At 37.2% G+C, this 12,804-nt stretch overlaps 3 protein-coding genes across 3 annotated transcripts; all 3 read left to right on the forward strand.

Moving 5' to 3' along the window:
* The first annotated feature begins 2,708 nt into the window (after positions 1-2,708).
* On the forward strand, positions 2,709-3,437 carry LOC131323515 (FBD-associated F-box protein At5g22730-like). Its single transcript, XM_058355352.1, has 2 exons — positions 2,709-2,852; positions 2,942-3,437. The coding sequence occupies exons 1-2, from the start codon at positions 2,724-2,726 to the stop codon at positions 3,332-3,334; spliced, it is 522 nt and encodes a 173-aa protein (XP_058211335.1). The 5' UTR covers positions 2,709-2,723; the 3' UTR covers positions 3,335-3,437.
* A 2,093-nt stretch (positions 3,438-5,530) lies between these two features.
* Positions 5,531-8,217, forward strand: LOC131323513 (F-box/FBD/LRR-repeat protein At1g13780-like). Its single transcript, XM_058355350.1, has 4 exons — positions 5,531-5,691; positions 7,183-7,396; positions 7,509-7,649; positions 7,741-8,217. Exons 1-4 carry the CDS (start codon positions 5,684-5,686, stop codon positions 8,194-8,196), a joined length of 819 nt encoding a protein of 272 aa, XP_058211333.1. The 5' UTR covers positions 5,531-5,683; the 3' UTR covers positions 8,197-8,217.
* A 1,626-nt stretch (positions 8,218-9,843) lies between these two features.
* On the forward strand, positions 9,844-12,262 carry LOC131323938 (F-box/LRR-repeat protein At2g42730-like). The gene is made up of 2 exons (XM_058355773.1): positions 9,844-9,985; positions 11,740-12,262. Exons 1-2 carry the CDS (start codon positions 9,942-9,944, stop codon positions 12,260-12,262), a joined length of 567 nt encoding a protein of 188 aa, XP_058211756.1. The 5' UTR covers positions 9,844-9,941.
* Positions 12,263-12,804: the final 542 nt, after the last annotated feature.

Here is a 12,804-nt window from a genome sequence, read left to right on the forward strand (position 1 = left end):
AAGATCCAAGCCGTTTATTTTTTCTTCTAGAACTCAACTTTTAACATATTTATCGATGTCTGAACAATCTGATTTTTTGCGTAGAAACATTATTTTACATGCTCTATAATATATACGATTTGAATTACTCAAAAAAATGCGCAAAAGGAACCCACGGGGTGCTGACGGACAGAATTTAATTTCTTTTTATTTTCTCCTCCTCTCTCTTCCTTCGCCCAAACGGACCCTTGTTCAAAAATTGAAATTTGAACTTCAAATTCTAAATAGTAATCCGCCTTAATTACAGTCGAGATCAGCACCATAATTGGGGACGTTTAAACTTAATCGATCGGATTACGTATAGGAGAAGCTGATACGACGTGAGTATATTAAATATACATTTAAGTCGGAATAATATTCATTTCGTCGGTGGTGTTGAAAAAGCAAAACCCTAAAATTCCTCCTCGCACCGTCGCACGGCGGCAGCCAGCCCACCGCAGCCTTATCATGGGAAGGTATGGGTATGAGAACTAGATGGATTTTTCTTGAAATGTATCGTATAGATATTGCTGATGTAGTTGGACTAATGGTTGAACCCTTGCCAAATATGGGTGAAAAGTTGAGCTTTTGTATTTGTTCTTTTATTGGCAAATGTTAATATTGTTAGAATTGTTAGATTAGATCTTGGGGTTCAGACATAGCTCCCATCCACTCTCAAGCAATCCAGTTGAGTTCAATTTTGGGCCGTTGTGGGCACTTGGTTAAACGAGTCAAACAGTTGTTTGTTCAAACTTGGTTTGATAAGATTTGAAAAGATAACGAGGTTTTTAAAAAGTATTTTGGAGCTTGGCTTGTTTATGAGATGAACGGATCCCAAACAGGATTTAATAAACCAATCTCTAGTAGTTTGAATTTTTTAAGCTCTGTTTGGAACATATGGAAAAGAAAAGAAAGGAAAGGAAAAGAAAAATGGAGGAAAATAGAAGGGAAAAATTACTATTCACTGAACTTAAAATTTTTATTTTCTTCTCTCTTTCTCTCCCAATCAAACAATGGAAAGGAATTTTTTTTTAATTTTCCTTTCTTTTCGATAAGTTTCAAACAGAGCCTTATGATCATAGGTCAAACGCACAGAGCAGTAGTTTGTTGGAGCTTGGTTGGAAAGCTTTTTTTAAATTTTTTTTTTTATCAGTAGCCGGTCGGAAAGCATAACAAGTTTCAAAGAATGTTAAAAGTTTGGTTTGTTTATGTAACCAATCAATCTCAAATGAGCTTTTCACGAGCAGCCAACAAGAGTTCAAACTCGAGCAGTTTGATTCGTTTATAAGCCCTAATTAGAAGCTTGCTTACTATAGCACAGTTAGCACTTGCTGAGAAAGTTAGCTCTAGCTTGATCAGACACCGATGGGTCGACACCGTGGCACAAATAATTCTAGAGCTTACACCATTCATTGTTCTTGGAAAATGTTACCTTTTCACCTAGCTTAACATTCACGCTAATTTTCTTTTGGAAAGCATAAATTTCCTTGTGAGTGCTACGATAGGAACGGCTCCGATCATCGTAGTGTTCCTGAATGTGCCCACAACGGCCCAAAATTGGACGGAATGGAGGCTAGACGGAAGTTGAGTTATTTTGGGTTCTAGCTCAACAAGATGTTCTTAGCACTTGGTGAATGTCTTTTTCTCGTTAATTACATGCTCTTGATTTGATCAATGAAACTAACTCTTTCGTAGTGTTGTCACTAATATGTAAATTTGGATGTACGTGTTTATTGTGCAAATTACAAGCTCTGGTTGCAGAATGAATGTTTAATGATTAAATTTTTTGTTTCAATTTCTTCCTGATCCTTGTAGATGAGCTAGAGATACTCTATTATTCCATCTATCTTAGTCTAGCTTTTACTTTTTGATGTCCAAACTCCAAAAAAAGACTGTCCATTTCAAAAAAGTCAAGGTGAAAATGGATAGTATTACTCTTCTAACCTTTCTTTTTTAATTAGTAATTATCAACTCAAAAGTGCAATCATGGTGAAAGGTATTATGAGAGATTTTTTTTCTTAATGTAATTATTGTGTTTCCTTAATACGTTAGATTTCCCAAAGCACACTAAGATTAACGGTGGGAGTAGTGTGTTCTCAAAGTCTTTGATACGTTTTCCTTTCTTTATTGTTAAGCCCCAATGATTGGGGACTACATGGGTTCTGTTGTTGTGTATTGTTAAGCCCATGTTGTTTCCCCACGTAAGATGGGAGGTCTTCGATGTCCTTCACCTAGTGTCTTGTGTATTCCTCTCTTTAATGCTGCACTGCTGCATTTCCACATGAGGTGGGCCTCATCTCATTGATGTGTTTTATTATGAAAATTCTTCGGGCTTCTGTGTATGTAAAGTTGATTTGTATATTCTTTTGGTTAACTAGAACAAACTTGGGCTCAAAGTCCAAAAGACATAAGCTTTCTAAGAAGCAGAATGTCATGCAAGGTGAAGATAGAATCAGCAACTTACCAGGCAACCTTATTAGCCGAATCCTATCTTCTCTTCCAACAAAAAGTGCAGTTGCGACAAGCGTCTTATCAAAGAGGTGGAAGCAAATCTGGACATTAGTCGCCAGTCTGGAATTTGATTGCCGGAAGGTATGCTTCCTTAATTCTCCATACTTCCACTTTCAGTTTGTCCAGTCAAAATACTTGTGTTATTCTCAATATTTGACCAAGTGGAATGTTACGGTATGAAGCATGTTCAAGAGATGGATTCTGAGCTGCCAGTGTTTCCTAATTTGACTTCCTTGGTACTTGGTGCGGGCTATGTTGGATGGGAATGGTTATCACAATTCTTGGAGAAATCACCGTGTCTAGAGAGTCTTGTCTTCAAAGAGGTGTGCGGACTAGAGAAATTTCTTTTGTAAAACTTTCAGTCTATGGAACTTGCATTAACTCGTGCCCCACCTGATTTATAATCCAACAGGGGTATCAAAGTGAACACTATAGAGATGAATATTATGAAGAAGGAGACAGCGAGGGAGACGACAAGCCCTTGCTTTGCCATCCACCTGAGGATGTTCCTTCTTGTTTACGCTCGAACCTCATGGTAATCAAGTTTGTGAACTTTCAAGGGGATGATGGGGAACTGAAAATGATGGAGTATTTTCTGAGGAATGCTAAAGTTTTGGAGAAGTTGTTGATACAAACTGACGGAACTGTTGACGAATGTTTTGACATGGGAGCAGCGGGGTTGGCGGTTGCAGAACAACAGTTGGAGGTTACGACAAAACTTTTAATGTTACCAAGAAACTCAAAGACTTGTCAGATTGAGTTTGTTATTCGGCGTTATGACTTTTGTACCCGATCGTTCTACTGAGTAGGCCCCGTTGTGTTTGGTTATGTACTAGTTTTTGATACCTACCCTTTCAAACTTGTTTTTTGGTGTTGGTAGCCATATACATTGCTGGTATCTTTTATGAGGGATGGACAGGAAGAAATAGGAATCCTGGTTTGATACTTGTTTTTTCAACCAACTTTTGCTTTATCTATACTTGGCTTTTCACTTATTCATATTATATACTTGGCTAATAACAGCTTCCGCACAACATACATTTTACAAAAGTGTGTTACTATTTTGCGGATATAGCTGCCGACGCTTGCAAGGGAGCGGTGTAGCAATTATGCGATGAATAAATTCAATCATTTGCATTGGAATCATGAAGTTCGAAGTTTTCAAGTTGGGCGGTCGATGTTCAAACACCCGGGAACACCAATTGTGAGCATCATAGCAGTCAGTCGTCTTTGTATTTGACTTGTCTCAATAAACATGTTCAGGCAAAAAATGGAAAAATTACAAAATACCACGTTCACATGTTCAAGCCGCGTGTAGGTCCATTAGCATCGATCCGTACTACTTCTTCCGTCCCTTTTTAAATGTCCTGCTTCGTAACTCCAACTTGTTAAAAAGACATCATTATTATACATTTCACATCAACTTTTTCCTCTATTTTTCCTACTTACCCATCATCAGTACACTTTTACTCACTAACTTTTTAAAATGGAATCTACTTTTAGGAATAAAATAGACAATACACCAACTTTTATCCACTAACTTTACAAAATGGACACTTATTAAGGGACAGCCCAAAATGAAATACTGGACTCTAAAAAAGGGACGGATATAAAGTTTCTACATGGTATCAGAGCGGGGCCCGTTCCACCCCATATTTTAAAAATTAACAATCCACACCCCACGATGACAGACCAACACAAAGGTTGCACGATGATAGGACCCAAAAAGTGGCCACACGTGACAGACCTCAAATGCGGCTGCACGTGAGGGGGGGTTAAGGAAATAGAATCCCACATTGCTTGGGAGTGGAATGGGTGATCACTTAATAACATCTGGGACCTCTCCACTCATTGCCAATTGGTTTTGAGATGGATATAGAGTTTCTACAGGAGTAGTACATTTATGAGCCCTACACGATTGCAAAGTCATTGAATACATACACAACAAAAACTAGTCCCCTAGCATACCTTATAAGCGAGGACCAATTTTTTCCTTCTGTATATCCTATAACATGATCGAGCAGAAAAAAGCTAACATCCAAAACGATTGTGATTGTATTTAGATTATAGATATAGATACTACTGACATTAGAGCATCCCCCATTGTAATAAGCAAATGAATGTGGATAAGCAAATTTAACAATAATGTTCAAAAAATACCCAACATTGTAATAAGTAAAGTTATAAGTTTTTTAGGAAATAACCAAATTTCACTCATTTCATAACCAAACTTAACAATTTTTACCAATAACCAAAACTCAAAAATCAAACTCAATAACCAAATTCAATAACTCAAAAACACCCCATATTGGACTCGTCTCATCGAGAAAAATAATTTGATGTGGTCGGGTGCGTGATTAGAACTCATTTACGATTGGATAAATGTGCATTGTGGGGGTTTTTTTTTGTTAGGAATGTAAAAATAACCAGTGTGGAGGTAGATGTTATTAAATTTGATTATGGACTAAATGGATAATCAAATGCTGACGTGATACATTTTGGTTATTGGTTTTGATTATTACCATTGCGGATGCTCTTACTTGCAAAATATCAAAATATAGAGAAAAGAGAAAAATGTTATGAATTTCTAAGCAAAGTTTTTCAATTTTATATGCAAATGTTACGGATTGCTATAATGAAGTTATAAATTTCTACAAACAAAAAGTAATGAATTCAAGGCAGTTTAAAAAAGAAAACTAGAAGAAAATTTCACAAAAATTTCACTCTGCACAATACTTGAGTTCCCGATTTTCTTCCCTTTTTCTTCTCAAACCAAACAATACATAGAAGAGTGATTTTCTTTATTTTCCCTTCCTTTTATTTTCCATAATTTCCAAACCAAGCCTTTATTAGGCTCTGTTTTGGAACTTTTAAAAAAGAGAGAATTTTAGGAAGGAAAGTGTTGAGGAAAAGGTATATTTTCTCCCCTCTAATCCAAACAAAGGATTTTTATCCAAACCGACCCTTGTTTCAAAATTTGAATTTTAAACTTAATCGATCGGATTACATATAGGAGAAGCTGATACGACGTGAGTATAAATAAATACACACAGTAAAGTTCGAATAACATTCATTTCGTCAGTGGTGTTGAAAAAGCAAAACCCTAAAAGTCCTCCTCGCACGCCGGTAGCCGCCGCCACACCGCAGCCTTATCATGGGAAGGTATGAGTATCATTTTCAAGGAACTAAATGGATATTGCTTCAAAGGTATCGTATATATACTGCTGATGTAGTTGGACTAATGGTTGAGCCCTTGCAAAATATGGGTGAAAATTGGAGCTCCCATCCACTCTCGATCAGTCCAGTTTAGTTCAGTTTTGGGCTGTTGTGGGCCCACTTGGTTAAACGTGCCCAACGGTTGATTGTTCGAACTTGGTTTGATAAGACTCGAAAAGATTATGAATTTTTTAAAAATTATTTTGGAGTTTGGCTTATTTATAAGATGAACAGATCCCAAATGAGATTTAATCAACCAATCTCGAGTACCTTGAATTTTTTAAAGATGCACAAATCAGGATATTCGAGCTTGGTTGGAATTTTATATTTTTTATCTGCAACTGGTTGGAAAGCTTAACAAGTTTTAAAAAATATTAAAGTTTGGTTTGTTTAAAAAATTCAAACCGGAGCGGCTTGATTCATTTATAAGCCCTGATTAGAAGCTTACTGACTTAGCACTTGCTTAGAAAGTTAGCTCTAGCTTGATCAGGCACCGATAGTTAAACACCGCGCGTGGCATAAAGAATTCTAGAGCTTACACCATTCATTGTTCTTGGAAAATGTTACTTTTTCACCTAGCTAAACATTCCCACTAATTAGTTTTGGAAAGCATAAATTTCCTTGTGAGGGCTACGATTGGAACGGCTCCGATCATAATTATGGTTCCAGGATGAGCCCACAACGGCCCAAAAATAGACGGATTGGGTTCTAGCTTAACAAGATGTTCTTAGTACTTAGTGAATATCTTTTTCTCCTGAATTATGTGCTATTGATTTGATCAGTGAAATGAACTCTTTCCTAGTGTTGTCACTAATATGTAAATTTTGATAAGTACCTGTTTATTGCGCATCTTACAAGCTCTGGCTGCAGAATGAATGTTTAATTATTAAATCTTTGGTTTCATTATCTTCCTTGTAGATGAACTAGAGCATTTTAGATACTCTAATATTCCATCAATCTTTAGTCTAGCTTTTACTTTTTGATGTCCAAACTCCAAAAAAAGACATTTCAAAAAAGTCAAGGTGAAAATGGAATCTTCTAACCCTTTTTTTTAATCAGTAATTATCAACTCAACATGAATCAACTCAATAGTGCAATCATGGTGAAAGGTATTATGGGAGATTTTTTTCACAAAGTGTAATCATGGTGTTTCCTTACACTAAGATTAAAGGTGGGAGTAGTGTGTTCTCAAAATCTCTGATACGTTTTCCTTTCTCTTTTCTTAAGCCCATGTTGTTTTCCACATATAAGATGGGAGGTCTTCGATGTCCTTAGCCTTGTGCCTTGCGTATTCCTCTCTTTAATGCTGTACTGCTGCATTTCCACTTGCTGCATTTCCACGCGCGGCGGGCCTCACCTCATTGATGTGTTTATTACGAAAATTCTCCGGACTTTTGTGTCTGTAAAGTTGATTTGTATATTCTTTTGGTTAACTAGAACAAACTTGGGCTCAAAGTCCAGAAGGCATAAGCTTTCTAAGAAGCAGAATGTCATGCAAGGTGAAGATAGAATCAGCAACTTACCAAGCAACGTTATCGGCCGAATCCTCTCTTTTGTTCCCACAAAAAATGCAGTTGCGACAAGCGTCTTATCAACCAGGTGGAAGCTATACTGGACACTAGTCACCAGTCTGGAATTTGATTGCCCGGAGGTATGCTTCCTTGGTATTCCCTACTTCCACTTTAACAGTTTGTCCGATCAAAATACTAGTGTTATTCTCGATATTTGACCAAGTGGAATGTTCCGGTATGATTCGTATGAAGGATGTTCAAGAGATTGATTCTGAGCTGCCAATCTTTCCTAATTTGACTTCCTTGGTACTTGGTGCGGGCTATGTTGGATGGGAATGGTTGTCACAATTCTTGGAGAAATCACCTTGCCTAGAAAGTCTTGTTTTCAAAGAGGTGTGTGGACTTGAAGGATTTCCATTTGTAAAACTTCTAATCTTATGAAACTTGCATTAACTCGTGCCCTACCTAATTTATAATCTAACAGGGGTATCAAATTCAACACGATGGAGATGAATATGATGAAGAAGGCGACAACGAGGGAGAAGATGACAGCGAGGGAGAAGATGACAGCAAGGGAAGCGAGGGAGAAGACGCCAACGAGGGAGAGGACAAGCCCTTGCTTTGCCATCCACCTCAGAATGTTCCTCCTTGTTTACGCTTGAACCTCAAGGTAATTAAGTTTGAAAAATTTCAAGGGGATGGTGGGCTACTGAAAATGGTGGAGTATTTTCTGAAGAACGCTGAAGTTTTGGAGAAGTTGATAATACAAACTGATGGTACTGTTGACGAATGTTTTGATATGGGAGGAGCGGGGTTGGCAGTTGCAGAACAGCAGTTGGTGATCACGACGAAACTTTTAATGTTGCCAAGAGGCTCGAAGACTTGTCAGATTGAGTTTGTTATTCTGCGTTATGACTTTGATACCAGATCGTTCTATTGAGTAGGCCCGTTGTGTTTGGTTATGTACCTACCCGTTTGAACTTGTTTTTTGGTGTTGGTAGTCAAATAGTACTACATTGCTGGTACTGTATATGTTTGGCTTTTTGACGTGTTTCTTTTATGAGGTATGGACATGAAGAAATAGGAATCCTGGTGTGATACTTGTTTTTTCAACCAAGTTTAATGCAATCTATACTTTTGCATTTCACTTATGCTCTGTTTGGAACTGTGGAAAGTGAGCGAAGGGGAAGAGAAAATATTATGAAGGAAAATGGGAGGAAAAGAAGGGGGAAATTTACTATTCCTAGAACTCTATTTTGCCATTTTCTCTTCTCTTTTCTCTCAAACCGAACAAGGGAAGGGGAAAATTTTGAACTTCCCTTTTTTTCCCCTTCTTTTTCACATGTTCCAAACAAAGCATAGTCTCTTGGGCAAGAAGAGCTTTGGCACAACATACCTTTTAAACAAATGTTGCCTACTTTGCACATATAGCTAACAAGGCTAGCGAGCGGTTTTATGCGATGAATAAATTCGTCAGTCATTTGAATTTGAAAGTCCAAGCATCATGAAGTTCAAAGTTTTTCAAGTTGGTGTGTTCGATGTTGAAACACGTGTGAACACCAAGTATGAGCATCATAGCAGTCGTATTTTGTACAGTTGACTTGTCTCAACGAGCATGTTCATGTCAAAAATGAAAAAAAAATGACAAAATAACGTGTTTGCATGATCAAGCCACTTGCAGGTCCATTAACATCAATCCATCCTTACTGGAGTAGTACATTTATGAGTAGCACACGATTGCAAAATGCAAAGTCGTTGAATACATACACAACAAATACTGGTCCCAGACGTACCTTATAAGCGAGAACTAGCTTTTTCCTTTTGTATATCCCAACATCAGAGAACAGAAAAAAGCCACTTGCATACAAAACTATTTGTGATTGCATTTAGATTAGAACTAATATTAGATGCAACATATCAAAATATATAGAAAAGAGATTATAATGGAGGGAAAAAAAAACAGCAATACCTAAATTTTACTTACTAGTACTATTGCATAACATCGATCTTGAATTCATAACATTTTCGCATTATGAGTTTACAGCAAGTAAAATGTTAGTGGTAGGAGCATGAATTTTTAAGAAATTTTTTTATTCAAATGTTCCGGATTGCTATAATGAAGTTATAAATATACTAGTATAAATTTCTATAAACAAAAAGTAATGAATTCAAGGCAGTTTAAAATTACTCTGTTTGGAACTTATGGAAAAGAAAAAAAAGAAAAGGAAAATTAAAAAAATTTCCCTTCCATTGTTTGGTTGGGAGAGAAGAAGAGAAGAAAATAAAAATTTTAAGTTCAGTGAATAGTAACTTCTCCCTTTCATTTTCCTCCCTTTTTCTTTTCCTTTCCTTTCCTTTCTTTTCTTTTCCATATGTTCCAAACAGAGCTAAAAATGGTTTTGTTCTAGTACTCCGTATTTCCTCTAAATTTATTTTTCCCTCCTTTTCCTTTTCCCCCCAGGTCCAAACAAAGCCTTAGTTCTAAAAAAAAGGAACTGCTTTTTGATAACAGTGGTGATTAGCGCGATAATTAAGGATATTTGAACTTAATCAGATTAAGGAGAACCATAAAGTAAAACTCGAGAAACCCTTGCATTTCTTTCTTGCTTTCAAGTGTTGGAAAAGGGAAAACCCTACTCCCTCCTCGTCTCCTCGCATTATCTCTGACCGAACCGCCGCCGGCTGATGGACCGCCACCCACCGCCGTACCGCGGCCTTCTCGCGGGAAGGTACGAGTATCATGTTTTCAGGAACTATACTGCGCCCTTTACTTCGGATACTGCTCCAAATGTATGTATAATGTTGATTTAGTTTCATCAACTGTTAAGCCCTGGATGGAGTGAGCTACTACCACTCTCAGCACTAGTTTCATCACGGGATGGTAGTTTTGGGGCCTTGTGGGCCCACTTGAACCCACAACGAGGATTAAAACTAGGGCTCGTCAGCGAGCCGAACGGTTGATTGTTTCAAACTTGATTTGAAAACTTGACGAGCTTTATGAATATGTTTGAGACGAACGGAGCTTTAATGAGTTGATCACCAACCAATCTTGATTAGCTTTTTAGTGGTCATAAGTCCAGAGCGCCAAAAAGTTGTTCAAAATTTGTTTGAAACATAAACAAACCGATCTCAAACGAGATTTTTAAGACGAACACAAGCTCGAATTCGAGTGGTTGGATTCGTTTATCCGCCCTAAATAGAACCTTGTTTACGATAGCCCTTGCTGAGAAAGTTAGCTCTAGCTTGATCAGACACCGATGGACCGCCACCCATCTATGGCACAAGTAATTTTAGGGTTTAAACTCTGCATTTTTCTTCTACAATGTTACTTTTTCACATCGCTAGGGGTATCCAATCAAAGTAAATTTCTCAATTAGGGACTATGATATGAATGGTTTGGTCATTGCTATGGTTCCCGGATGAGCCCAAAAAGGCTCAAAACTGGACGAAATTGGACAGATGGAGACTTGATGGGAGCTGAGTTGTCTTGGGTTCTAGCTCAATGAATTATAATCCATTGATTTGATCAATGAAATGAACTCTTTCATAGCGATCTGTCACTCCTGAACAACTTAAGGTTAGAGATTGACCTAGAAAATTTATTTTTTGGCTGGTAAAAAGCTTTAGACCCAGGAATATATTATTGACGCGTTTGAGTACCTCTGTTGGAATGCTAGCATAAAATCATGTATTTGTAAGCAGCCGCCTGCAATGTTCTATTCATTCCATGCCTCTACCATGTTGTCGTTAATATGTACGTTTGTATTTAACTGTTTATTGCCCAACTTCCAAGCTCTGGCTGCTGTTGAATGCTTACCTATCAAATTGTTCTCAGATCCTTGTAGATGAGATAGAGCATATAGATACTCCCTCCATCCGTCAATCTTAGTCTAATTCTTTATATTTTGCTGCCCAAAAAGGAACGCCAATTTTGAAAATGTCATGGTGAAAGTGGATAATATTACTCTTCTACCCTTTTTTTTTTATTAGTAACTAACAACTCAACGTCAAGGGCTAGTGTATACTCAAAATCTCTGTTACGTTTTCCTTTCTCTACAGTTGATAATATTTCTCTTCTACCCTTTTTTTTTTATTAGTAACTAACAACTCAACGTCAAGGGCTAGTGTATACTCAAAATCTCTGTTACGTTTTCCTTTCTCTACAGTGGATAATATTTCTCTTCTACCCTTTTTTTTTATTAGTAACTAACAACTCAACTTCAAGGGGTAGTGTATACTCAAAATCTCTGTTACGTTTTCCTTTCTCTACAGTTAAGCCTGTGTTGTTTGCCCCGTATGTGAGAGGGGTTAGTATTTTGTGTTGTGAAACCTTCGCTTGGTGTCTTGTATATTACCTCTCTTTAGTGCTGCGCTGCTTTATTTTCCCACGAGGCAGGTGCCACCTGATTGATTTATTTATTTTGCAAAATTTCCCCGATTTTTTGTTGATAAACTTGATTGGTATATTCTTTTGGTTAACCAGGGAACCCATGGGTTCAAAAGCGAAAAGACATAAGCTTTCTAAGGAGCGGAATGCCATGCAATGTGAAGATAGAATCAGCAACTTACCAAGCAACCTTATTGGCCGAATCCTCTCTCATCTTCCAACAAAAATGGCAGTTGCGACTAGCGTCTTATCAACCAGATGGAAGCAATTCTGGACACTAGTCACCAGTCTGGATTTCGATGATAAGTTAATGCTTCAGCATCGAACAAGTAACAGAGCTGCACTTCAAATGAGTTTTGCAAGTTTCATATACGGAGTGCTAGATAGAGTCTCGTGTTTGGATAAGTTCCGTCTCAAATGCTGCCAAAGTTATGATGTTTCACATGTGAATGCATGGGTTGCTGCTCTCATAAAATACCGTATCGAAGAACTTGATCTCTCGATTCCAGTGAAGCACTCTGCTAATCATGTGCTGCCTCGGGGCCTTTTTTCTTGTAGAACACTGGTGGTATTGAAATTGGGTACTAAGTTTATGCTTAATGCACTACAAGAAAAATGAAAATTAGTGACGAAAACGTGGCGATGAAATTTAATTTTGTCAATAAATGAGTATATTTGGCGACGAAAAAATAAATTCGTCACTATTTTGATAACTTTCGTGACGAAATAATTTCGTCACCAATTATGCCTGTTTAGCGACGAAAAAAATATTTTCGTCACTAAAGGTACCCATTTGGCGATAAAATACATTTTTCGTCGCCGAAAGCTTAAAACAGGTGACAAAATTATTTTTTGTCGCCAAAGATAATCATTTGGTGACAAAAAATATATTTCGTCGCCAAATGTGAGCAATTTAGTAACGAAATATTTTTTTCGTCACCAAATGCTTAACTTTGGTGATGAAAAAAATTTTCGTCACCATTTTAATGCTTTCAGCGACAAAAAATATATTTCGTTGTCAAATGGGTACCTTTCGTGACGAAATTTATGAATTGCGCTTTGTCACTAAAATTTATTTCGGATATAACTCTTTACTAAAATTTCCGATTGAGATAATTCAAATTGGGTTTGAACAATAACTCAATTGCCTACAACTTTCAT

This window comes from Rhododendron vialii, chromosome 4a (assembly GCF_030253575.1).
Source record: "Rhododendron vialii isolate Sample 1 chromosome 4a, ASM3025357v1".
NCBI lineage: Eukaryota > Viridiplantae > Streptophyta > Magnoliopsida > Ericales > Ericaceae > Rhododendron > Rhododendron vialii.

What these genes read in the sequence shown, in the direction of transcription:
- LOC131323515 (XM_058355352.1), top strand. Translation starts at nt 2,724, where the DNA reads ATGGATTCTGAGCTGCCAGTGTTTCCTAATTTGACTTCCTTGGTACTT. An exon ending in AGAGTCTTGTCTTCAAAGAG is followed by an intron (nt 2,853 to 2,941) that starts GTGTGCGGACTA and finishes ATAATCCAACAG; the next exon opens with GGGTATCAAAGTGAACACTA.
- LOC131323513 (XM_058355350.1), top strand. An exon ending in TGGAATTTGATTGCCCGGAG is followed by an intron (nt 7,397 to 7,508) that starts GTATGCTTCCTT and finishes ATTCGTATGAAG; the next exon opens with GATGTTCAAGAGATTGATTC. An exon ending in AAAGTCTTGTTTTCAAAGAG is followed by an intron (nt 7,650 to 7,740) that starts GTGTGTGGACTT and finishes ATAATCTAACAG; the next exon opens with GGGTATCAAATTCAACACGA.
- LOC131323938 (XM_058355773.1), top strand. Translation starts at nt 9,942, where the DNA reads ATGGACCGCCACCCACCGCCGTACCGCGGCCTTCTCGCGGGAAG. An exon ending in CGCGGCCTTCTCGCGGGAAG is followed by an intron (nt 9,986 to 11,739) that starts GTACGAGTATCA and finishes TTGGTTAACCAG; the next exon opens with GGAACCCATGGGTTCAAAAG.